The following is a 27331-nucleotide window of genomic DNA, read 5'->3' as shown; positions in this document are numbered from 1 at the left end:
GACAATCTACAGATGCAATGCCAAGGTGACACAGATGCTGGAATTCTCTGAAAGGCTATCATGAAAACGTTCCTACAAGCAAGAGCAAACGTTCTTGAAATGGACATAAACAGACCAAAGTTTCGGCAAAAGAACAGATGATAAAAATAATAACAAAATGCCAATTTCAAAAATAAAAATATACAGCAGCTGAAACCTAAAAACCCCATGGATGGACTTAGTATCAGAACGGAGATGACCAAGAGTGAGTGAGTCTGAAGGAGATCAACAGAAATGACCCAATCCGAACAACAATGAAAACTGAAGAAAGAGCCACGGGGCCACACACGGCAGTCTGACTGGCATGCCAACAGGAGGGGACTCGGAGCGTGATGAAAGACGTAAGACTACAGATTCAAGATGCTCAGCAAATCTGAAACAGGGTAAATTCAAAGAAATCCGTGCCAATAATCAAACTGCTAAGAAGAAAAAGAACTTTTGCAAAGAAAGAAATCTGCGAAAAAGAACTTTTGCAAAGAAAGAAATCCTGGCAGCAATCAGACATAATACTGAGAGAACGGTCAACTCAGAATTCTATATTCAGAGAAAATATCCTTAAGGAATGAGGGAAACGAAGATTATCTGTCAGTAGGTTTGATTTAAAAAAAAAAAAAAAAAAAGGAAAAAAAGGCCAAACAAACTTCTTCAAACAGAAGGGAAAGAATCCTAGAACATCAAAAATGAAAAGACAGAAATGGTAGGGACTGTCTTGGTAAACAGAACCCTATTAGTCTCCCCTTGAGTTTCTTTTATTTTTTATTTCATTAGGTTATGTTAATCACCATACACTACAGCATTAGTTTTTGATCCCCTTGAGTTTCTTAAAACATGTTTGATCACTGGGAGTAAAATGCGGAGCACTGTCTGATGGGGCTTGAGAGTCCGTGCCTGGAATATACCAGACAATGGTAATAAGGCTTCTACATTCCACATGAAATGGTAAAGTGCTCACTCTAAATAGATTGTAAAAAGTCAAGTATGTGTATTGTAATCCCCCAAACCACTACAGAAACTATACTGAGAGAAGATACACAGTAAAAAATGTGATAGATAAATTCAAAGGTAATACTAAAAAATGCTTAAATTACCACAAAGAAGACAGGAAGGAAGGAGGAAGCAAGAACCAGAGGAAGAAACAGTGAACAAAATAGTATGCCAAAATTCAAACAAGACCAATTTTATTAAATGTAAGTGGCCTAAAACCATCAATTAAAAGAGAATTTTTCAGAATAGATTTAAGAAACTCTTTGCTATTCACAAGAAAATAATGTCAACCATAATGATATAATAACACTGAAAGTACAAGAACTAAGAAAGACACATCATGCAAGTACCAATCAAGAGAAAACCATGAGTGGCTACATGAGTATCCGACAAAGGAATACAGAAGGACGTTATATAACAATAAAACAGGTCAGTTCGACTTTTTCAAGAAGATCTAGTCATCTTAAATGTCCATGCAGCTAACAACAGAGCCACAAAACAGAGGAAGCACAAATGAACAGAAATGAAGAGACAGTCAAATCCACAATCGCAGCTGGAGATTTCAAAACCTCTCCCTCCCTCCCTTCCCCCCTCCCCCCCACCACAGATGGGACTCCCGGCACACAGGAAAATCAGCAGCAGTGTAGAAGAACTGCACGCTATCAACCATCTAGACCTGACAGGCTCTTTCTTTCTTTCTTTTTAAAGATTTTTTAAAATTTACTTAAAGGGGGGGGAGGAGGAGAGTGCACACACACGTACATGAGCAGGGGGAGGGACAGAGGGAGAGGGAGAAGCAGGCTCTCCACTGAGCAGGGAGCCAGATGAGGAGCTCCATCCTGAGACTCTGGGATCATGACCTGAGCTGAAGGCAGATGCTTAGCCGACTGAGCCACCCAGGCGCCCCTGGGCACATTCTTTCAAGTACACATGGAACATTCACCAAGACAGACCATGGCCTGGCTCTAAACAAACCTCTGTAAGTTCAGAGGAACTGAAACCATACCAAACCTGCTCTCTGACCGTAATGGAATTAGCCTAGAAATCAATTAACGGGGCGCCTGGCTGGCTCAGTGGTTAAGCATCTGCCTTCGGCTCAGGTCATGATCCCAGGGTCCTGGGATCGAGCCCCGCATCGGGCTCCCTGCTCCACGGGAAGCCTGCTTCTCCCTCTCCCACTCCCCCTGCTTGTGTCCCTGCTCTAAAAAAGAAATCAATTAACAGATGCAAGAAAATCTTCAGCCCTTCATTTGTAGAGAGGCTGAAGTCTGAGCTCACAGAACAGTGCTCAGCAGGCACACAAGGGCGGGAGGGTCTCAGACTCCGCCGCTGCCTGGTCCCAATCGCAGGGACCAGCACCTCTGGGGCTACCTGTGAGCCACGGACTGTTCCAGCTTGCACCTGCGTGCTGGCTATTGCTGCCAACTGCTGATTATGGAAATTCGGTCTGTAAAGAGTAGCTAATTTCAGTAGGACTCTGTCAGCAAATCCAGAAGGGGCATCCAGGTCTCCTTCCCTTCATTTAATAGTTCCCTGTTCAAACTACATTTCTGCATATTCTTGAAACTGTAACCAACCCAAATTCCTATTTTATTTATTTATTTGAGATAGAGAGAAAGAGAGCACGTACACACACACGAGCAGAGAGGAGAGGGAGAAGCAGGTTCCCTGTGACCAGGGAGCTCGATGTGGGGCTCGATCTCAGGACCCTGAGATCATGACCTGAGCCAAAGGCAGACGCTTAACCCAGGCCCCCCAAATTCCTATTTTTGAGGAATCATAAAACAGATTGGCGGCCTCAAAACAGCAATCAGGAAAACAAAGCACACTCGATTTCCCAACACACCTTGGAATTCTCTAATATGACAGTTTGGAAGTTAACAGGTACCTGGTCAAACAGATAGACTGTGACATCGTCAAAAAATGTCACTGCCTTCTTTTCTTTTTTCCAGTCATCGGGGAGCTGATCAATGGCAACGGTGGCCGAGGGTTTCAACAGGCTCCGTAAGTGCTTCCCATCCTCGTTGCTGAGGATCACAGGCACGGGGTGCTCGGTCTCATCCTCTGACTCGGAGCTGAGGCTGTGCAGACTGAACGCCCGCAGGTCCTCGTCGGAGTCGTCACTGTTTTCGTCTTCCTCGTCTGCCTCAATGCCGTCCTCAGAGAGGTCGAGCATGCCCGACGCACCAAGTTTCCCCAGGTATTTCCCTTCGATATCTGGCTCTTTCAACTTGGGGCCCTCGGCGTGGCCGCACAGGGACTTCTCCACCGTCAGGTCGGACGCGCTGCCGGAACAGAGGGTGGCGTTTGCGAAGGCGAGGAGCTCGTTGGTGTTGGTGCCAGTGGAGGTGAGCGTGCAGGGGCGCCCCTCTTGTGCCTCGAAGTCATCACCGCTGCTTGGCTCAGAATTCAACAAACTCAAGGGGCTGCCAGCCTCGTCTTCAGGAGGAGGCGTCTGCTTGGAAACATCAGCTGCTGCCGGTTCCGACGTTTCTCTCAACTCCAGGTGACTTTCGGAATCTTGAGACGCAGGTAGACAGCTTTGGTCTGGCTGGCCATGTCTGGTTTCCCAGCAACCGTCCTTGGTGCCAGGACTTTGCTCTGGGATGACTGGCTCCGGCAGGGGCTGATCCGTTACCAATTCCAAGGCTGAAGCTGAGGGTCCTGGGACCCCCTCGGACTTCTTATCCGGCTCAGAGTCATTATCTGAGAAGTAAGCAGAGTCTCGGTATGAGCTCTGAGGGCCAGGCGTGAACGTCTGCGAGGTCACTTCTGTACCTCTGTGGCCATCGGCTGCGTCTGAGATGACGATGACCGGGTTGGGAGGCAAACTGCTATGACCGCTGTCACCCGCTGTGGCCGTCTCTGAGGCTGCGGTGCCGTCGGAAGCAGGGTGCAGAGTCCATTCAGGGGACTCCAAGTTCTCGGTCTCGTAGCCACTGTCCGCAGGCTTATCAGGGGGCAGGAGTTTCTGAGGCGTGTGAGAGCCTAAAGAACCCAATAAAACTTCATGGACATCCACTGAATCCAGAGAGTCTGGGGTCTCCACAGACTGTTCTGTAGTCGGGATGGGTGTTGACAAGCTGTCTTCTAAAAGGCTGTCTTGACTGGTTGAGTCTGAGGAGAGGGCGGACACCAAGCCCCCCTCTTTTGTAGCATCTTTACAATGCAGCTGACTAAAAGTCTCCACAGCTTCCACGTTTTTCTCCAGCAGACTATTGCTGTGATGGTCTTCTGAAAGGGGCTGGTTTTGTAAGTTCTGTCTCAATTCTGGAAGATTACTTCCTATACTCACCTTATTGGCAAAAAGGTCATCAACAAGAACCGAGTCACTTTTGGTCAGTCTCAAGGCCTCTGGACTTTGGTGGGTCAAGTCATGGGACCTGTCGCAAATGCCGTGTGCTTTGGCATCAGTTGAGGGGATTACAACTGTGATGGCCACAGAGTCTGGACTGCTTTCTTGGTAGAGACAGTCTTCCTGGACACTGACATCTGAACACGTGGGTTCTCCCTGCTTCAGGAACATATCTGGAGGTACGTGATGAGGTGTTCCTTCTGTTTCGAGAGAGGTAGGAGGTACCTGCACTTCCGGGGAAGACTGTGATGAGGTGTTCAAAGTGTTGTCCTTGAACACAACACCTGTGTCTTTACCTTTTGCGCTTATGTTTTCCTGCAACAAAGAAAAGCCTGGTTTATTTTCAGCAAACTTAACCTCAGGATCTAGAGAATTTCTACGTGGAGTTTCTAACATTGTTTCAGTGAAACCAGCGTTTTTAAGTTCTGTTTGAAGATCATTTACATGTTCTTTGCTAGACAATGAGTCTTTTAGTAAGTTTTTCTCTTGAAGAAATAAAAAGTTTTCTGACAATTCTTGAACAGTCAGTGGATCAAAATTATCCTGGTGCAAAATGTTTTCTGATAAGCAAAGAGGCTCACAGTCAAAAAGCTTACGGGGCTTTTCTTTCTCAAAGTGGCACGTTGTTACGGACTCTCTGGAGGCATCCAGACTTGAACTTAAAGTGGTCGGCTGCAAGTCCGTTTGAACTCCGTTTAGTTCCATTAAGTCAAATATTTTTTGGTGCCTGGGCAGACCATCTGATTTGTCCAGATCATTAAATATACTGTTGAAGGGGCTCTCAGGGCCCCTGGGAACATGGACGTCCTCGGGGATGCTGGAATCTTTGGGGTCTGTACTGCTTTGGAAGAAATCCTCATCTGTACTGGACTCCTCAAATTCAAGATTCTTGAGTGTCAGAAACTGGGACGTCTCATCACTTATCTTCTCTGGGTTATCCATCTCGGTTGTGAGCAGTGCGGGCGGGTAATCGAGCTCCAAGTTGCTACCACTTTTTTCTTCCAACTGGATATAATAGTCGCTTCCAACAGAAAGGTTGTGGGCATCAAAAACAGGAACCACTCCAGGGGCCCCACGGGGGACATCCTGGCCACTGTCGTCTTGTTTCCCCGGCCCAGGATCTGAAAGTGAACTCTCAAAAACTTCAACTGGAAAGAAGATGCTTGTGTAGGACAAGGCTTCGTCCGGGGCACCCCGACTGTGCTCGTCAAAGTGGTCATGCTTAGCCGCCTCCCAGACATACTCAAAGCTCAGGCCCTGGCTGGTCTCAGTCACGGTGAGGACCTCCTCCATCTCGCGACCAAGCCGATCCCTGGCAAAATGGTCGAGAATTGGGAAGGCAGCATTACTTGAAGTGTCTCTGCTATTTGTATTTGGTTTAAGAGCATTCCACTGTTGTTCAAAGTCAACTTCTGAGTCCCTTTGGCTTTGCATCCGCAGGTAGGTAAGCAATCTATGCACATCCTCGGCCGCTGGTCTCTTGTCTGGCGACAGCCAGCAAAATTGCAAAACTTCATACCTGAATGACAATTGAGAGGTAATTAATGGATTGATGATAAATTGCTTTATTCATTTTTTTTTTTAAAGATTTTTCATTTATTTATTTAACAGAGAGAGTGACAGAGTAGCAGAGGGAGAGAGAGAAGGAGACTCCCAACTGAGCAAGGAGCCCGATGCGGGGCTCGAACCCAGGACCTCGGGATCATGACCCGAGCCAAAGGCAGACACTCAACGACTGAGCCACCCAGGCGCCCCGATGGTAAACTGCTTTAAAACAAGAAAGGACTTCACAAGGACTCCTAAGCCAACCCAACATCTCAAAAGTTTCTATGCTATGATCACTGTCAACCACATGAAGCAGCTCAGTTCATGGTGAAAGAGGAAATAAAGAAATATAAAAATATAAAATCCAGGGGCGCCTGGGTGGCTCAGTCATTAAGCGTCTGCCTTCGGCTCAGGTCATGATCCCAGGGTCCTGGGATCGAGCCCCGCATCGGGCTCCCTGCTCAGCGGGAAGCCTGCTTCTCCCTCTCCCACTCCCCCTGCTTGTGTTCCCTCTCTCGCTGTGTCTCTGTCAAAGAAATAAATAAATCTTTAAAAAAATAAAAATAAAAAAAATAAAATCCTAGCTTTTTGTGTTCCCAGGACACTTCACGGTATTGGTGTCTCTCATTTGTTTTTCTAGTGTGTATCCAGTGACTTAGCCCCAGAATTTAGAAACAGTTTTCATAACATTTATTGTTTAAAAAGAGGGAATATACAACACCCAAAGAAAGAGACAACAAAACGTAAAATGGAGTTACCCACCATCTATCAGAATAAGGCTGCTCCAGCTGAGGCTTAGGGAGCTTTGTGTCTCTCTCTCGAATCACCTGATTGAGAACATCTAAGTTGGAAAGGTTGGAATAAGGCTGAGCAGCATTATCAAAAAGCTCCCAAAGTGTCACACCCAGGGACCTGTGGAAAAAAGAAAACAGTTATTTCTTCTTCCCTTTATAGATGTCAAATTTTTCAGCACGAGTATCTTCATTTTTACACTCCTCAGTGACTTCACGAACAAGGTGTGTACTGAAAAGGTACACAGATAAAGACAACTCTTTAACGTGATTTTTAAAAAGAGGCATTTTCAATAAAATGAGGACAAGTACGCCTCCTCATATTTACGTATTTACTACGGAGTACTCTAGAAGTTTTGGCCAATGCAAAAAAAAAAAAAATTAAACAGATAACAGGCACAACTATAAAGAGGAGCTAATGTGACTGTCAACTTTAAATTCAAGAAATTATTTGAAAGATCACGGGGCGCCTGGGTGGCTCAGACGTTAGGCGTCTGCCTTCGGCTCAGGTCATGATCCCAGGGTCCTGGGATCGAGCCCCGCATCGGGCTCCCTGCTCCGCAGGAAGCCTGCTTCTCCCTCCCCCACTCCCCCTGCTTGTGTTCCCTCTCTCGCTGTGTCTCTCTCTGTCAAATAAACAAATAAAATCTTTAAAAAAAAAAAAAAAGAAAGAAAGATTGTTAGAATTATTTCAGAGTTCAGCGAGATGGTGAGATACAAGATAAATATCCTGAAGTGGACAAAAAAAAAAAAAACCCCATTCACAATAGTAGTAAACACCAGAAAATATATCAGAGAAACCTTTATATAAACAAATAATCTCTTCTTTGGTGGATCCACACATTTCCCAACAGTGTGCATTTGGTTGCTATTATGAAGGGACTTCTTGCCATCATTCTGCCACCTATTTGTGTGTCTGCCACCTGCCCGGGCCTCTCGATGCCTCCAGGTTCTCGGCTGTTACCACAGGCAGGAGGGAATGCCCCTTCTTGGTACCCATCCCGTTCTCTCAGGCCAAGTGCTCTGTCGCCATGGAAACGGCCTCTACAGCTCAGATGTACACTTACTCTCCACCTCCTCTGTGCAGTCTCTGGGTTTCTATCCCAGCACGAGCCTTTGGTCGTGTAGCAGCATCTCCTATCACTGCAATGGCCCCTAAATCTGGCTGACCACCTGTGTCATCTGGGAATACAGAGGTATTTAGGACCCACCCCCAAGAACTCTCAGCTGGCAGATGCAGGTGTGGCCTAGGAAACTGTATTTAAAAAGCTCCCTAGTGATTCGGACATCCAGCCAGGTTTGGGTATTAATGGTTTACGTGACTTGGATCAATACCTCCAGAACGCTTGTTTGAATGATAAACTGCACTGAATGAGTAAGTCTATTATTTGACACTGTAGAGTACAATATAACTTATGAGTTAATTTCTCTATGCTAACTTCACAAGTCAGTGAAAAAAATCAGCATATTCAGTATCTAAGTTGAGAAATCACTTCTATCAGAGGAAATAAATGGACCCAAATCTCACAACTCAATTCAAGAAATAAAACACTTCTTTTCCCTGGCACAGACTTGCCAGAGGCAGAGGGTCGTTCTGGATACAAAAAAGTTTAAGACACTATTGATGACGTTAGGGAGTTTATAATTTAACTGAGGAAAATAAGAAATTCACATGAAACACTAAAGACCACAGAGATAGTATATAATGAATGGCAAAATGAGTGTTACTGCTACCATGCTTGGTGTGATCTTGGGCATATAACTACCCGTGTCAATTTCTCCAAATCCCTGATTTAACTCACTTTCCCTCCCCCATTCCCAAATCAAAGCCCTCTCCAGCCCCCAGCCCACCCTATTCTTCAGAGAACACGAAGCATGGGCTTTCTCAACTCCCCACTCCACCAATCCTAGCATCTCTATGCGTCGCCTACTCATCTCCTCAGGCCACAGAGAAAGATGAGACACGTCTCCTCCTCAAGGTCTGTCCCTGCCCCGGAGCTCTCTACTCTACCCCACGCGGTGTCCTCCAGGATAACCACCACCAATCACTGTCACTGATCCCTAGCTATTCAATTCTTCACTTTGTACTGGCTCTTGCATCCTTGAGTACCCCTGGCCTCTCCCCTCTGGGGAAAAAAAAGTGTCCTGTAGTTCTTACCCTCTTTTCCACTCAACTCTCTAAGAGCGGCCCCTCTTGCTCCCCCTGGTACAGGGCAGCGTGGGCCCTGCCTTGGGCTGCAGCTGGCACCATGGCTGGCCCTGCCACCAGAGACTTCTCAAAGTGTTAGCAACAAGGGCTGGGCTCTGTCTCTGGGGACACAGGCTAAGTGTGCAGGTCCAACACCCTGCTAGGAACAGTAAAAATAGGGATAAAGCATACAAAGCATCTTTTTAAAGGTATCAAAGATGGGCTAACAGGGAATTGCCAGGAAAAACTCTAGGACTTGAAGAACTAAGGAGAATACTAAAACCACCTTTGAGCTGGTGCCTTTGCTGAAGCACAGAACTCAGGCTTGTGTGGTCTTGGTTTACAAGGCAATGCGGGTGGTGGTAAACAGGCCAAAGCCCTGGGCCTGCCCAAGCTAAGGGGAATCACAGAGACACCTCCTCACAGTGAGATTAAACCTGCCCCTGCTGCCTCCCTCCAGGAGCCTGAAAGGCAAGGTGACTCAGCACTGAGGCACTGTGAGTTAGTGTACGTGTGTACGACTGTGTGAGTGTGTGTGTGCGTGTGTGTAAGGGGGGTGTGTGGTCCCTAACAAGCTGTAACCACAGAGCTGATCCTTGATTGCATTTGCAGCCCAAATTCACAACACCTGAGTGTTCAAAAAAAACCTTAAATCTGAATATGTGAAGCTCTCTTACATGGCAGGACCCCCTGGTATCCAACACAAGCGAGTAAGTGTGGATCCTCTCTGGAGGAATGCTCCCCAATTCTAGGTTTCCAAGATCCTCACCCCAAGGAAACAAGGCACCATCAAGAACCAGCAAGATCAGATCCACCAGGACTTCAGCTACCAGAATTATCTGATGCAGATCATAATCCAGTTGTTTTAAAAACACTGGGATATGTTTTAAAAAACCAAATAGATTTCCTAAAACTGAAAAGTCAATAGCTGAACTATATAAAACTTAATAGAGAGATTTAACAGAAGAACAGACACAGCTGAAGAGAGAATTTTTAAAAAGAGAAAGAATTAGTGGCTGGAACACAGGTCTCAAAATTATCTAGAGCGTGGCCCAGAGTCAAAGAGATAGGATACATAAAGGAGAGATGAAGAGACAGAAGGCAGAGCAGGAAGGCATGACACACGTCTAAACGGACTTCCCAAAAGAGGGAAATGGAGCAGAGGCAGTATTTGAACGGTGGGCCTGAGAACACCACCAACCTATAGATCTGAAAGCCAAATAAATCCCAAGCAGAAAAACGTAAGAAATCCACACCCATACACATCATAGTGAAACTACAAAAAAACCCACAAAAAAACAAAGAGAAGAATTTAAAAGCAGCCAGAGAGAAAAGGTCACATTACCTTCAAAGAGCTTAGGTAGACTTACGGCTGACTTCTCAATAGCAACAATGGAAGCCAGAAGACAGTAGAACCATCTCTTCAGTATGCTGAGAGAAAGTAACTGTCACCAAGTAAAAATATATTTCAAAAATGAGGACAAAATAAAGGTATGTTCAGACCTACAAAAAACTGAGAGTCTGTTACCAGCAGGCCCTCACTATAGGAAATTCTGAAGGACATACTTCAGACAAAGGGAGAATGATCCCAGATGGAATGTCTGAGATTTAAAAAAAAAGAAAAGAAAAAAGAAAAAAAAGAATGAAGAGCAAAGTGATTTAATTACGTGGATAAACCTAAACAAAAAAGTGCTAAAAAAAACCTAATAGTAACGTCTTGTGAGGATAAAAGAAAAAAAAATACCCAATAAGCTATAACTGTGTGTGTGCATGCATGTGTGTGGTGTATAGTTAAACCAAGTTACAGTATGTTAAAGTATCCTGAGGTCCTTGTATTGTTCAGAGAGAGGGTCAAAATATGAACTAATATTAGACTAAAATAAGTGGAATACACATGTCATAACTTCTAGGGTAACCTTTAATAATTAAAGTTTAGGACTAGCGTATACAGCTCTCAAACTAACGGGAAAAAGCACTTAAAAAAAATCCAAAAGAAGGCAAGAAGAGAAAAAGAAAATAGAAAAAGCAGGGTAATAGCACAAAAAATATATATATAAATTAAGAAAGCTGTAACAGAAATCGTTAGTCAAAGACATAAAAACATTTTTTTCAACTTTCATTAAACTGATCTCCTATAAATCACAGTATCACGTATTGGTCCAAACGTCTTTCTGTTTTTTCATTTACTTTAATAAATATGTAAAATGTCTATTATACTGCAGGTCTTACAGGAGGCAAGAAAGTAGACCGGTTTCCTGCTTTTGTGGACCTTCTCACTGTTGAATGGGTAAGAGAAAAGTTAATTATATCACCACAACTGTGATAATTGCTATGATGTCAGTGAACTGTCTTTACCTCACCACCAGGCACACCTGGGCTCCTAAATCTTACTCAGTTATTTTTCTTTAAGTACTCAAGGGGAAGAAGTGAGGACTTTGCTACACAAAAGTCTAACAGAATGGTAAATCAGTACCTACCAGATATTACTATACTTCGTTTGATCTGCAGTTAGTAGTCTGTCTTGAAAGCTGGTTACTAATTCTGGAGCAGTCCACCGCAGAGGGAAAATTTTTTTATCATCTGTTTCAATATAATCCTCCTGTTTTGTTAGAAAGCATACAGAATTTTAAATTAAATTCTATTAGTTTTTCAGTGAACTCAATGATTTAACACCAGGTCATTCTCAGAAAACACATGCTGAACCCAAAAGACGTATCAGAAAAAGAAGTGGGCATGAAGAGAGATTTTCTGGGCAGAAGGTGGGTGAGGTTTTCTCTGAAGCCTTCTGGGCTTCGTGAGCTGCTGTCTGAGCCATGAACGCTTGCTCAGTCAGCCTTCCTGGAAAAAGAAGGTACTCCACGTCTGATGTACAGAACAGACTCTGAGCAAAACATCTTTTAAAATATGCTGGGCCTTACGCCCCGAGTAGGGCAGCAGTGCCTAAGATTAGGGACTGGCTTCTAAGTCCATGCTCAACCATTTACAGCTCGCTACCAGACTCTGGGAAAGCAACAAATATGCTAAGCCTTTTTCTTTATCTGTAAAATGAGGATGATACAATACCCACCTCCGTTTATGGTGAGGATTAAAACAGATAACTGCCGGCAACGACTTCATGGTGCCTGGTACACAGCAAGGGCTCAAGACACTAGAGCGACTATGCAGACAAATAACCAACTTATATTTGCGTAATATATTTTAGTTACAAAGTACTATGAAAACATGAGCCCTGTGGTCCTCACGAGAACCCCGGAAGACAGAACAGGTATGATCCTCGTGCCGCTCTGTGGATGGCGTGGAGCCAGGACAGACAGTCACGTTCTGTGCCCCATACCCTGCTACCTCATTCAGCTGGGCTACAAAAGAACACACGAAAACCTCACCTACTTCTTAGTTTGTGTGGGGATGTATTTATGGCAGAGTTTAAAAAATCTAAACCACAACCTTCCTTTTGAGCCAGAATTTTACTGGGGACATGTTGATATGACATGTACAGTGTATTTTATTATACAGGTGGTAATGATTACTGCCCATGTGTTCATACTAAAATGTGTTATGCACCACCAAGCTATATTAATTACACTGTGTAAAAATCTTATTTTTAAACAAAGCCTTTGGAAAGCCGTCACAAAACCTCAGCACAGAGCCACCGATGTAGACAAACCACACGTCAGAAGCCAACACTGCTGTTAAGATGACTAGAACAAACCATTCTCCAAAAAGGCAACATAACCAAGATTCTTAACCCCCTCTTCCAAAACCGGGGTGGCATTTTGTGATATGACCACTTCATGACTATGAAATTAAATCAACTTCAGGAGAGAACCTTTAAACCTTGGCTTACCTTGTACCTGCTGAATCCTATTCCATAATCTCCCACTTTCACATTCAGGTCCGAGGTAAGAAAACAGTTCCTCAAGGCTAAGTCACTAAAAGCAGAAAGAGTGAAGTGAACACAAGGATAAGGGGAACCTGCAAGCAGGACACTGTCACCCCAAATTGCTATGAACAAGGCTTTCTCTATGAAGCAGAGTGGTGTGCTGAGCTCCCTGCTCAGTAATGTTTTAAAATTCTTTTTTAGGGGCGCCTGGGTGGCTCAGTTGGTCAAGCTCCTGCCTTCAGCTCGGGTCATGATCTCAGGGTCCTGGGATCGTGCTCTGCATCAGGCTCCCCAGTCTGCTTCTCCCTCTGACCCTCCCCCCTCTCATGCTCTCCCTATCATACCCTCTATTTATTAAGATTTTATTTATTTATTTGAGAGAGAGAGACAGAGATAGCGAGAGAAAGCACAGGTGGGGAGAAGAGGGAGAAGCAGGCTTCCCACTGAGCAGGGAGCCTGACCCAAGACTGGATCCCAGGACCCTGGGATCACAAGCTGAGCCAAAGGCAGACGCTTAACCACTGAGCCACCCAGGTGCCCCTAAGATTATTTTTTAACGGAAAAAGGATTATATATCATATTCTTCATTACTAAAATCCATGGAGATGATAAAATTTTTTCTTACAAGTAGTAACTGCTAAAGCAAGGAACCTGGATGGCTCAGTTGGTTAAACGTCTGACTTGTGATTTCAGCTCATGGGTTGTGAGATGGGCCCAGCATGGCGCTCCACACTCAGCAGGGAGTCTGCTTGAGATTCTGCCCCTCCCCCGTGCTCTCCCGCACTCTCTAATAAATAAATAAATCTTTAAAAAAAACAAGTAACTGCTAAGGTTAAATACTGACCATATCTGTACCTTCTGCTGCATCAATAGCAGATTTATGTCTCATTTCCTGGTGTTCTGAGAGTGATCAGGAGGGGCGCCTGGCTGGCTCAGTCAGTTAAACGTCTGCCTTCGGCTCAGGTCATGATCTCGGGGTCCTGGGATCGAGCCCCGAGTCAGGCTCCCTGCTCAGCGGGAAGTCTGCTTCTCCCTCTCCCTCCGCCCCTCTGCCCTGCTTGTGCTCTGTCTCTCATTCAATTTCAAATAAATAAAATCTTTTAAAAAAAGGATGACCAGGAATTTTAAAATACTATGAGCTAAAGTGTCTGAGTAATTTTTTACAGTAACTTATATTAACTTGAGTAATAGTCTAGTGGTAGTCTATTTATTATAAGTAAAGATGAATAAAATTACAACTTCAAGCACCCCAAACTAATCTACATTATTGAAAATATTAATTTTTAATGTATTATAAGGAGGCCACTTCCAGATACTTCACTTTCTTGCAAACCCCACCTCTCCACAGGGAGGTAAAGAGCACATTTTCAGGACTTACTGAAAACAAATTACATAGGTTATTTAAGAACAGGTTAATTCTCAAAAACACGTATGTTTAAAAGTAAAATCTACTTTTTCTGAAGGAACCTTCCATATAGACAACAGAGTAAACACTTTGGATTTCAGTATAAGCCCCCCTTTTATCTTTCAATCTTTTTATCTTTTTGATCATCCACTGGCATAGGAATTAAAGAGTCCACTAAATTAAAGTAGAAAAGCACAGCCCATTTATAGTTTCAAATCATAAAGTTATCAAAAACTTTCTGTAGTCCAAAACTCAAAATGTCTTGATACGATTTTAGAAGACAAAAGCTTAAATTACTGATTAAATTCTTAATTTTCAAAGACTTTAATTTCTGACGCTTACATGCCCGAAACAGGACCATGCTGATGACGGCAGCAGCTTTGGCTGATGTAACTCAGTGACAGCCCACCTGGTACCTAAGGACCAGGTACCTAAGGACAGCCTGCCTGGTACATAAGGATCCAATCATATGTTAATGGCTAAGATTTATAAAGCACTTACTCTACACTGGGCATTTCTCTAAGCTCTGTACACGTATTAACTCATCTAATCTTCACAAGGAACCTTGGAAGTGGATAGTCTCATCCTCCTCATTTACAGATGAGGAAACAGGCAAGAATCAAAGTAACTTTTTTGCCAGGGCTGCAAAGCCAACAAGACGCCGTCCCCCTGCAGTAACCATCGGCAACAATGCACCAGCAATTGGAGCGTTGTCCTGGGCGTATGGCTGGTCCCCGACGAACACGTGCTGATCTAGATGGCCAGCTGGTTCTATTCAATCATCTCCACACTGTGTTTACTAGCGGTAATTTTCACGGGGCTCCCCTCAGAAGCCTTCAAGCCTGTGGTGTCCGGGAGCAAGAGAGAAACTTCCAATCTTAAGAAGAAAATTGGTCTCTCCTTTTTGGAATGAAGGGAGGCAGGAGGGAGGCAGTAGCAATACACCCTTCGAGGGCAGAGAAACGGAAATGCTTTCCGGCAGGCGACACTGTCCACTGGACCGACAGCTACAACAGGACGGTGCCGCGGGTTCTACCAACAGAGGCTCTGTCACTGAGCACCACCGATGGGCATTTCCAGAGTCTCTAGAAACAGATCCTTCTTGACCTTCCCCACATCTCTCTCCTAAGAGCAGAATTAAAAGCTGGGTGGCCCAGCATTCCAACAGGTCCCTGTGTGTGTCCCCTGCAGGTGGGCAGCGGCCTCGGCACTTGGCGCCTTCCCCGCGGGCCATCCGAGCAACCAAACCCTAGGCAACACCTGGGCTGCCCTGCCCCCTCCGTCCTCTCCTCTCTCCTTCCACATGTGCAGTGCAGGTCTTTAGACACATGAAACGTGAAGGTTACGGAAAAGATGAAAAATCACCTAGGCAAAAGGCCGTTGGCTTTCATTGTAAAAGGCACCCTAAAACTCTAACACAAATCCAAGTGATGCTCTCAGGGGAAGGAGGAATGCTTCTCCTCACCTGAAATCCGAAGCAATGAGGACCCAAACCAGGGTGGGACTGGAGGAGCTTCTTCTAAACCTGCCCCCTACCTCCACCCCACGCATGCGAGCACCACACACAGCATGGGGGGGGGGGGTGGCGGCGCGACAAGGTCAATGTGGGGACTCATCTGGCTCCACTGCTTAGGAGCCGTGTGACTTGGGGCAAGTCATTTAACATATCCGAGCCTCAGTTTACTCACAAACGGGTGCGCTGTAAGAGCTAACTCACAAGGTTCTATAAGGATAAAATAAAGCAATATATGAAATGTTCTCAGAATGTTAAAGTGCTATCCACTTCTAAGATAATGATATAATTCGATTCAAAACTGGTAAAAGCAAATATTCTCTGAAGCCCAACACACAAAGCTAAAGAAGAGAAAAACACAAAGGTGTAACTTAACAACAAAGGTAATTCTTGACGTCAAGCTGCTTTTGGTCAGAAACACAAACATACCCAGTATATTCTTCCTTCAAGTTGAAAAACAGGTCTAGTGGTGAGGCTGCCAAACGATCCAGCTCTGACGGCCTCTGGCCCCGTCCCCTCGGCCGGCAACAAGGCCGTCCATCGCCCCCGCTGTCAGTGACGGCCTCGGCCGTGTGAGCGGGGCGGACAGACGTGGGGAGTGGGGGTCCACAGATCTAAGAGTTCCCCATCCTGACTCACAAGGAAGCATCACCACTTGTTCTCAGCTCAGCCAGACTGGAGTTAACCCGGCCCCAGAAGGACTGCTCGACTGGAAACAGCTCAGGGAGGTGCAGCCATTTTCAAAATCACTCACACCTCTCTTCGCGTTACTTATGCTTTCGCGAGCAAGCTGAACTCCTCATAAACAGAGGCACCACATGGGAAGCAAAATAGCTGACACTGACTGCTGAGTATTCTTCTAGGGCGTGGCATACGTTATCTCAAGTCCTCTTGACAACAGCACTTCAGGATAAAGATTATCCCCATTTCACAGAAGAAAAAGGTTCAGAAGGATTAAGTAATGTGGCTTATCTTGGTACAGTTAACGAGAGGTGAATTAACAACTTGAACCCCTAATTCGTGCTTTGCTCACCAGACCGCTCTGCGCCCTTGGCAGTCATGAAAGTTTAAAAAAAAAAAAATCACTAAGAGTTTTGAAGAAACTGCTACTTATCACTTGAAGATGGGACGCAGCTCAGAGCGGGACAAGCTCAAGATGAAAGCCAAAGAACTCTGGTAAGGGCACAAAGGACGCAGTTGTAACTGCTTTCGCCCCGATTTATTAGGTCAGTCCTTGCTAGCTGAACGAGACTACATTTCCCGAGTGCCTCCTGCACGTCAGGCACCTGCTAGGCTCCGGGTCTATAGAGGGCACTTGCTCTGGGAAATTCTGGGCGGACGCCGAGGAGAAGGTCTGTGGCTGGAATGTGGGCCACCACTGCTGGCCTGGGTTTTGAGAAATGGTGATAAAACGGGGACAAAGCCTTCAGTTCTCAGTTTTCTCCAGGGCTGGGCCAGAGCTGACACTGAGCTGGACAGTCAGGCTTCTATGGGTCTCAACCTCTGCTTATGGCTTATCTCCTCCCTGTACGTGATTACAAGACTGGACGAAACACATAGGGATGGCAGAAACAGAGGCTGCCAAAGAGGCTGAACTGCAGGGCAGGGTAGAAGGAGAGGAGGGAGTAAGCTCAGAGAGCGAGCAAGCATCCCAGAAATCTGCATACGGGTCCCTCTGAGTCTTGTCTGAGGCCAACTCCTGAGCTGCGTACGTGTGCGCTCTGGAAGATAATGAGGCTGACAGGACACTCACAGAGCTGGGAAGACTGGTCAGAGTTGAGAGACTTCCCTCAACAGCCTGGTGATACCCCTCAAGGTCCTTAAGAAGAAGGTTACTCTGACATAAGGCAAGGGATCCCCTAGGCCTGTCCTAAAGGCGTCTTACACCAAGATGGAGCTGAGCTGCCAATTAACTGACGCTCTTCAAAGTGGTAGTTCTCACACTGGGCGTGCACTGCAATCACTTGGGAGGCGAGTGAAACGCAGTAGGCCTGCAGTGGGGACGGAGGTACCCCTCAGACAACCCCCAGAATCCAAGCCCGGCCTAGAAGGTTGCACTGGATCAGGGCTAGCACTATGCCACGGATCCCAGAACATTAATCTTCCCATAAGACCTAGGGTCATCTAGAAAACTGGAACACTTAGTACTTTACTTACCCCTGATGATTTTAAGTTGACGGCGAGGGTCCCGAGGCAAAGCGGCCCTCCACCCGAAGACCCCCGCCTTCATTTCCCCCCCTGCTTCGTCCACATGCTCAGCCTGCAGGTGAGTTCCTTCCCCGAGGGCACGGCACAGCCAGCCCAAGCCTCCAGCTCTGTCCTCTCTACTAGTCCGGCCATGCACACGCATAGGCTTTTTGCATTAACTGGGTTACAGGAATACTAGGCTTCTTCTAAGGCTTCCTCAAGAGCTGCAGTTCTTTCTTTTTTTTCAATTAAAAAAATGTGTTGTTTTTTTTTTAAACTATCTTCCTCCCCCAGCGCCACCCATTCCAGGTAACATGTATTAACAAACCGGGAGGTATGATCTTTCTGTATTTTTCCACAGGCATAGTGTACACACAAGAACACACAGATGAGGGGAGTAAGGAGCACGTGCTTTATGCGACATTATGTCTACCTCTCCACATCTTTATTTCCCACCCAACAACATCACAACGTGGGAATCCCTCCAGGTCAACTAGTCCAGCAGCTCTACATCTTTCCCTACGATAGCTGTGTGGTATTCCACAGTGCGGACGGCCTCAGACTGGTTCTCGATCCCCCCATGAACGTTTACTTTGTCGTGTTTATTTTTTTCGCCGTCGCCTCAAATGCTGCTACGACAGATCATTCCACTCCGTGTCCTTAAGTTCCGGTGCCTCTCTGTCCTATGGAAGTGAGTCTAGCGATGGGAATGTGTTATTCTTTAATTATACAGTTATTGCCCTAATAGCTCTTCAAAAACTGGTCATGATTTATATGCGATTCAGGACAGAAACTTCCCCACATCCCTACCAGCAACAGACGCAGCGGTTCCTTCAGCTCTGAGGTTCCATGCCTTTAACCTGCACGTCCCTAACTTCCGAAGGGGATCCCCTTCCCATCCGTCTCTGCCCGTCTGTCCAGGGGCTCATCGTCCTCTCGCCAAGCCACCACATCTGTCTGGTGTCGTGAGCGGTCGCCCTGCGGCTGCTCCTTGTGCTGGCAGCTACACCTTCCCAAGTCTGTCGTCCACTGACTTTGCTGTGGTGTCTGTTGCTATGCAAAACATTTAATTTTTACAGAGCAGTCAACCTTCCATGTAATAGCCACCCGTTATTTTACAGCTCCTGGGTTTCCCACCTCAGGAAAGGAGGGCCTTTCTAGTTAGGCCTCGCTCATCGCTGGGAAACACATACAGCCTTCCAGAATTTTGCCAATATCACATTTATTTCTTATACCTTGATTTTCACATACAGGATGGTGCAGAGGTCCAGTGATTTCCCAGACGGGTAATGAACTGTGCCCGCATTTAACAGGGAAGCCATCTCTTCCCCACTGACAGGAGTTTCACTTTTGCCATACGTTCACTCGCTCTATGCACTGTCTGCTCTCCACCAATCTGTTTCTCCATCAAAACCATACTGATCTCTATCCCAGGAGTTTGCTGGGAGTTCTGATACCTCGTAAAGCAAGCCTCCCTTTCTGCCCCAACAATTCACTTCTCTTTCATACTCTACTGGCTCTTCTAGACACTTATTTTTCCATGTGAAGCTAAACATAATTTTTACCCCCTCCCCCCCACAAATCCTGTGAGGATTCTTACTGGGATTGTTTATAAAGTTGATGTATTAATTTTGAGTTAACATGAGCGCCTGGGTGGCCCAGTCGGTTAAGCGTCTGCCTTCAGCTCAGGTCATGATCCCAGCGTCCTGGGTTCGAGCCCCACATCAGGCTCCCTGCTCAGTGGGGAGTCTGTTTCTCTCCCTCTGCCCCTCCCCCAGCTTGTGAACTCTCTTGTTCACCCTCTCTCTCAAATACATAAAATCTTAAAAAAGATAATTTTGAGTCAACTGACATTTTTGTATTGTCTTCCCACCATAAAATGGGTACATCTTTCCATTTGTTCACATGTTTTATGTCCTTCGGTAAGACTGCACAGCTTCCTTCACACAGTCCTGTGTCTTTCTCACATTTATTCCTAAGTAATTTATAATAAATCATAATAGGTAATTTTTGTGGCACTGGTGAAAACGGAATGGGGTTTTTTTTGCCCTCATTTCCAGGGAAACTTTAGTATAGCTGTAAGCAAGCTACAATATATTTTCTAATTTAGTTTTGTTTTTTAAAGAAACTAGTACCTTGCTTTTTCTCAACATACAGTATCGTGTCACCAGTAAAAAAGGGTGACCAGTGATTGTTTAGGGTAGCTTGCTGGCTAAGAGTGTGGGCCCCGGAGACCACAGCTCTGGTTTTGAATCCCAGCTCTGCTCTACGACCAGGATCTTCCAAGTGAAGAACGCGAGACTAGAGCAGGTGAGGTCCCATGTCTGGGACCCTCACTCTTTCATTCCGCATACACGGGTCAAGTGCCTGCAGACTTTCAGCTCAAGCCAGATTTTGCAGCCTGTGTCTGGAAAATCCTTGGATTTTCCTCATGAGAGCATGATGATGGTACAGTGTCTTCTTTTCATTTAACACCACCATGTGCCACATGCTACCCATGGCTTTGACATAAACTGATCAGTCAGGGAGAACTCCCCTGGACTTGGGAGATGGGGTGCTGCCCAATTCATGAATCATTTAATAAAGCCAATTAGATCTTCAAAAATAAAATAATCAAAAGAATTAAAGCAATCATATTTATTGCGATATAAAATTTTTTTCCTTGAAGATGAATCTTTAAAATAGAAAACATCAGGAGTTTAAAAGATATAATCTGAAGATTTTACATGCACACAAATTAATGAAATCCCCTAATAATGCACCAGCAGAAAGAAATACGCTAGAGGTGCAGCACAACAAGCCTATTAGTAACCAGACTTCCTAATCTCTACCACTGTGGACACAACACACAGCACAGATTAAGAAAAAATCACGTAAAATGGCACCTAACCCTAGTGTTTATGCATCATGCTCCTGCAACACTGGATAGCCACACTCTCAGAGCTGGAGAATCCCAGGGTTTCTCAGGAGAAAGTTACCTTAACTTTAGAACCAGGAAAATCCTAAAGAGGCTCTCTCGTGAACAGTGGTCACCCGGGTACTCCTCAAGGCCGTGGCCACACAGGTCTTCAGCTACCTGAGCCACCACGAGGCCCACGCTGCCCGCTGGAACCTCTGTGCACTCAGCTCATCGCAGTGACCTGTGGTATCTCACTGGAGCCGCTAAGGAAGGCGGACAGGGAAAGGACAGGAAGCCCCAGGCTCTGGGCCAGAAAGGCAGAATGGTGTGGAACGTAGCATACCGGCAGCTTCTGCTGTTTACATGGCCTTCACGGATGTCACATGTAAACTTCAGAGATGCAGGCTACCTAAGACCCAGGCATATGTCTCCTCTTAAACAATAAACAAAAATAAAATCTAATTGGGGGTGCTTTACTAGATCAGTTTCCAAAATAGCAAACAGCTTTTAGTTGGACGTGTGGGCTATTCTATTTTCAACCAACGCAGAAAGCCCGACTTTGAGTCAGCCAATAAATATTCTGAATTCTGATTTTAAAATATGCTATATTGCTACCATCAAAAAAAAAAAAAAAAAAAAAAAAACTTAGAGCATAAATTTTGCCCCAAGTGGGAATTTTACATAAAATATAGCTACTTAAGGGGCACCTGGGTGGCTCAGTCGTTAAGCATCTGCCTTCGGCTCAGGTCATGGTCCCAGGGTCCTGGGATCGAGCCCCGCATCGGGCTCCCTGCTCAGCAGGAAACCTACTTCTCCCTCTCCCACTCCCCCTGTTTGTGTTCCCTCTCTTGCTGTCTCTCTCCCTCTCTCGCTGTCTCTCTCCCTCTCTCTGTCAAATAAATAAATAAAATCTTTAAAAATATATAGCTACTTGAGAGAGAGAGGGGGACACCTGGGTAACTCAGTCAGTTAAGCGTCTGCCTTCGGCTCAAGTCATGATCCCGGGGTCCTGGGATCAAGTCCCACACTGGGCTCCCTGCTCGGTGGGGAGCCTGCTTCTCCCTCTCCTTTTGCCCCTCCCCCCTTGTGCTCTCTCTCTCTCTCTCTGACAAATAAATAAAAGAGACGGAGGGAGGGAGGGAGGGGGACAGATGCCAATAGTTTAAAGAATATTCTTTACCTTGAGTTTTTGTACCTGGATAACATCCAAACCATGTGATTTAATTTATCATCTTTATTTGTTCTAAAGCTCACACAATTCTAAATTAAGTAGAACTTTAACCTATAGAAACTCAGAGGAAAAGAACATTTACTCTGATGTCTTTGCCAATTTTTAAAATACAGTAGCAGGAACATACCTGAGCTTTAAATGCAATTTCGAGCTGCCTCTGAGGCCTTCACGCTGTTGAGTCTGACATGACAGTCTCTCTAAATGCCCCAGCCTCCAAGATCTAAAAACTCCTAAACCACCTTTTAGAGAATAATCTGCTGTGTCTTACAAAAAAGTAACAATACAAATATGCTGGGTATTAACCTGTTAGAAGAGACTAAAAAATGAAATCCAAGATTTCTCTATTATAAATAGATATTTACATTTTGAAGTTTCGTGTAAGGGATTCTGCCTCGTGCTTGAAGAAACCCATAATCTTTGGGGTATTTCATAAAGCCCTTTATCAGAATGACTTGCTCACTAGGCATGTCAAATAAGATATAGATGTACGGGGAAAATGTTAATAATTTTCTTTCCTCCCCACCCTGAAACAACACTGAGAATTTGATAGGGTACTTTTCCACGTCTCTTCTCACATACACGCGTGTACATGCGCGCACACACACACCCAGGCGCACGTGCCCTCACACCTCTACAAATACCAGCAGGTGTTTTATTTTAAAAAATGGAGTCACACTATAAATACATTCCTGTGCAACCTACCCTTTAAAAAACAGACTAAAAAAAAAAAACCAAAAAACTTCATAGCCCTTAAAGTCAACACACACAGGTGCTCCTTTTCAGCTCTTCGGATCGTTAAGAGTTAAATTATTTAATTAAAGTCAAGTAAAGAGAAGCTGGTTTCCCTGGAGACCTGAGAAATAATTTCAAACATATTTTAAACATAAATCAGAGCTCAGAAGGCTGGAGGAGAGTAAGCAGAAACCTCCTTTTGGGTTCACAGAACCATTAGCTCAGACAGGACTCCAAGCCCTTTGTTGTTTTAATTACGAAATTACATCAATGGTCTGAGGAGCAAAATACAATGTGCTCGAAGAGCTGCGGCTATTCAAACGGGACCAGGATGGCTTCTGCACAAATGTGTTACGCTGACCGCTGTGCTGCCCACACGCAACCCCTGACCACCTGCAACAGGCCCCGGGGGGGAAGCTGGCCTCTCGGAGCCGCGGCACCGCCGCTTGGCCCTCCACGAAGACATGCCACCAGCCTATCAGACCCTCTCTCCCTCACCCAGGCACCTCGCAGTTAGAACCCCAGCCTGAAGCTGACACGAACGGGACGCACAGAGAGATGTCAGCAGGGAGACCGGCACCGTCTGCTCTCAGTGCTGAGCCAACTTTTCACGTTCTCTGAAATTCTCGAGATGGCTTCTAGACCTCGGGCCGAATGAAGACATTCTGTTCCCTGGTATCGGTTTAACCGCAGCCCAACTCCACCCTCATCCCGACCCTGGGACATACAGGACAGCTTCGACTTAGCCGCCCTCCGAAGTCCTCTGCAGAACCTCGTCAGGCGCAGCCTGGGCGGGGGGCGCGGCGCGGCCCGACGGACCCACCTGTGCAGGAAGTGCAGCTTGTGCATGGCGGCCAGGCCGGCTGCGATCTCGCAGGCCATCCGCTGCAGCAGCATGGTCTGCGAGTCCCCCCTCATGTGCTCTTGCTCGTTGCGCAGGTAAGCTTTTAGGTCACCCTGCAAAAAGGAGTCCAGGTCAGCTCCCGAAGGGGACGAGGTGAAAGCCCTGGCAAGCCAACGGGCGCCTTAGCTAACGTTAACTATCAAGGTTGTTTATTAGAAATCACTTAGATCTGACCTTGATAAAGAATCTAATTCGAACAAGTTCCAAGTTACAAAGAGTAATTCCACCCAAAAACTTTAAAGTACAGAAAACACTATTACCGTTTAGGATCATTCTAACTATTAATATTAGTTTACCTTTAAACAAACTAAATATTAGTTTATATGAACACATGTAAAACAAAACAGTAAAAATAAGATAATTTTTCAATGATGCACAATATAAACTAAGTGCAGAGGGATAGAAGTTTCCCCGTAACTGACAGGACATGGTGCCGCGTGCACTGCCTTTAAGGATTCTAGGAGACACACGGTCAGAGAACACTACGTCATGAAGGCTACCACCAAAGCACCTGTGAGCAACGGAGAGGGAAAGAACCAAAGAAAACTGGGTGGCAGAGGAGGGAAAAAGCACGCTGAGTGCTGGCCAAGTCTCTGCCAGCCTCCCTAGGGCCCTGTGCTGCCAGCCACTCTGAAGAAGAACATTCCAGCCCTCCAGAAAAACTCATAAAGTTATGAAGCCAGCTCAAAGGAGGGCAGCATGGACAGGAAAATGAACAAATTCACACCCGGACACCCGAAACGCAAATGCTGAAACGCAGAGCCCTGCAGGCACTCCTGCTGGGCTTCCCTGTGCTCCCCCTGCTTTCTGCCGGGACTTTAACTCAGGACCTCATGTTTTGGGGGAATATACGTTTAAGGAAATAAAATCTTCCACATTCTCCTTATCACGTGAGTAAATATTTATTGATCTGACTCAATTCCAAACTAAAGCTTTATATAAACGGTTAATACAATTTAGAAAGCAAGCCAATAGCTTTCAATGTGCGTTATACCTGAGTCAAGGAAAGACTCCAACTAAGGAAGAGAATGCATTTCTTACCACTGTTAGGAAAGACAGCCAATTTATCAAATTCTTCCCAGAGTAAAAACCTTAAAGCACAAATATCGTGTTACAAACATCTGCCTACTTTCAATGCTAAGCACATTACAATGTAAATTCTAGGTCCACTCCAGAAATCCTTCATTCCCAGTTTCAGGGATTTGTATATGAATGATAATGTTGAGATTCATAATCACTGACACTGGAACTTCTGAGCAGTGTGCCAAGCTCTGTGCTAGGAGCTTCTACACTCGTTGCCTCAAATAATTCTTGCAATCTGAAACACTTCCTGGATGTAGAAATGAGGCCCAGGGAGGAGGTGAAGAACCGTGCACAAGGCCACAGCCAATAAAATAAAAATTTCTATTTGGCTTAAAAACAAAAATTGGTCTCATTATAGTAAGACCCAGATTGATATTATTATCAAAATTATCAAAATTCTTTGGATAATAGTTGTTCAAAAAGGAAATCTGTAAATGTAATTACCAGATTACATTACCAGATTACACTCCTACTTCTCAGTTTTACCAACCTGTCAAGAAGATCCTACTTAGGGAGGCAGATCGAATCAATTTATTTTATAAGAATGAATGTAAAATAACTTAATGTCAACCCCATGGATTTGTCAGATTCTCCCAAACATAATGGAACTTTGGCAGGACAGGGGGGTTACGGTGGGGGTTTTGTGCCCTCAGGACCCATGTCTCCGACCTCTTATTTCCTCCCAGACATGATGCTGGAATTGCAAGCTGCTCCAGAGAAGAAACAGACCCTTTCTTGCCTTTTAAAAACACATGCCCCTCCCTGCTCCACGGGAAGCCTGCTTCTCCCTCTCCCACTCCCCCTGCTTGTGTTTCTTCTCTCGCTGTGTCTCTCTCTCTCTGTGTCAAATAAATAAATAAAATCTTAAAAACAACAACAACAACAACAAAACACATGCCCCTTCCCGCCCCTGCCCCGCCCTCCCCCAGGCTAGCCTCTACCCAGAGGTGGGAGAGGTGGGAGTGGTGGGAGTGGTGGGAATAAAGATGATTCTCACAATAATTACATTAACCTAGACAAACACCAGCAACAAGCTCCAGGCCTACAGGCTAATGGGATTTTCAAAAGATAGCCCATGCGGAAACTAAATATGAAAATAAATAGTTTAAGTTTATTTACATTACCAATGAAATGGCAACTTAAAGCCATTTGTCTAACCCCTCTCCTGCAATATCCATCTAAGGAAAAAATTACGCTCACACAAAAGCAGCATTATGGTGCGCTGTATCTGGCCAATTCGCAAAACAAACAAGCTGCTGGCAAACACTGAACACTTCACAAGTGACCTTGGCCATGAAGGCAGAACGGCAGAGTGGGTGTAGTTATTTTTCAAGGTTATCTAAAGCACAGTTTACCCTTGGACAATGCGGGGGTTAGGGGCACCGACCCCTGAGCGGCCGAAAATTGACATGTAACTTTAGACTCTCCAAAAACGTAACAACTAACAGCCTGTTGGTGCCCAGAAGCCTTACTGAGTAACATAAAGAGTCACTTAACACATATTCTGTCTGTTACATATATTATATACTATATTCTTAAAATAAGGTAAGACAGAAAAAAGAAAATGTTAAAAAAAAATCATAAGGAAGAGAAAATACACTTACAGCACTGCCCTGCGCTTACTGGAAAAAAACGGCGTCTAGGTGGACCTGCGCAGTTCACACCCATGTCGTTCAAGGGGCAACTGTATACTCATCACCACTCACTATGTTAAGAGGTCTTGTCTCCACAATAAGTCACTCTCCAAATTTCACCAGAAGGTAAAACATAACAAGCAGAAGGGGATTTTGCTTAAGAATGTTCATGCTCCTAATGTTTCTAGCTTGGCAAAACTAAAAGGCTCTCCCCACCCCCCATGACGGAGATGAAGCTGGCCGTTAGCACGACCTCTAACCTGGGTGAGGAGCTAACATCAGTGAGCGAGGAGGAGCCTGATCACGGCTTCTCCTGGACGGGACTTACAGCTTGTGCGGGACCCGGGGGTAGTTCTATGTTCCAGAAAGATCCTCAGAGCTCTCCTGGTACCACTGTTAAATCTTTTTTAAGGTTTTATTTATTTGAGAGAGAAAGAGAACGAGCGGCATGGGCAGAAGGAGATGGAGAGAGAGAGAGAATCTCAAGCAGACTCCACACTGAGCGCAGAGCCTGACGGGCTCAATCTCATGACCCTGAGATCATGACCTGAACTGAAATCAAGAGTCTGACGCTTAACCAACTGAGCCACCCAGGTGCCACTGGTACCAGCGTTAAAAGAAGAAAAAAATCAGCATATAAGCTTTAATTACAGTAAAAAATGTTTATATTAAATAAATACTAAAATATTTACTTAGACTTTAGTACTTTAGACTCTCCAAAAACGTTCTATTCATTCTATCCAAAACAGACAAAACTGTATTGAGATATCTGGTTTATTTTATGTTTTAGTGGTACTTAATGAGTAGACAGGGATTACTACTTTGGTCCCTTATTTAAAGAAAAAAATCATGAAGAACAGCAATGTATTCTGAATTAAAATATACTTTCTTTTATCCAAGTCTTAAAAATTTCTCAGATCCTCCCCAAAACCTCCCAAAAAGACTCGAAAAGAAACATGTA

General features: G+C 45.1%; 1 protein-coding gene across 2 annotated transcripts in view; it reads right to left on the bottom strand.

The window, feature by feature from the left end:
* LMTK2 (lemur tyrosine kinase 2) overlaps window positions 1-27331 on the bottom strand; it is an 81621-nt gene that overhangs the window by 6439 nt on the left and 47851 nt on the right. For both annotated transcript variants that reach the window (XM_036123571.2, XM_036123572.2), the window contains exons 7-11: window positions 23573-23706; window positions 12747-12831; window positions 11380-11501; window positions 6686-6835; window positions 2912-5897 (exon numbers count right to left, since the gene is read on the bottom strand). In XM_036123571.2, coding sequence (XP_035979464.1) covers window positions 2912-5897; window positions 6686-6835; window positions 11380-11501; window positions 12747-12831; window positions 23573-23706 — 3477 coding nt within the window. The remainder of the gene's footprint in view (window positions 1-2911; window positions 5898-6685; window positions 6836-11379; window positions 11502-12746; window positions 12832-23572; window positions 23707-27331) is intronic.

Source organism: Halichoerus grypus, chromosome 6, assembly GCF_964656455.1.
Source record: "Halichoerus grypus chromosome 6, mHalGry1.hap1.1, whole genome shotgun sequence".
NCBI lineage: Eukaryota > Metazoa > Chordata > Mammalia > Carnivora > Phocidae > Halichoerus > Halichoerus grypus.
Note: the sequence above shows the minus strand (reverse complement) of the source record. Positions and strands in the feature narration are given on the sequence as shown.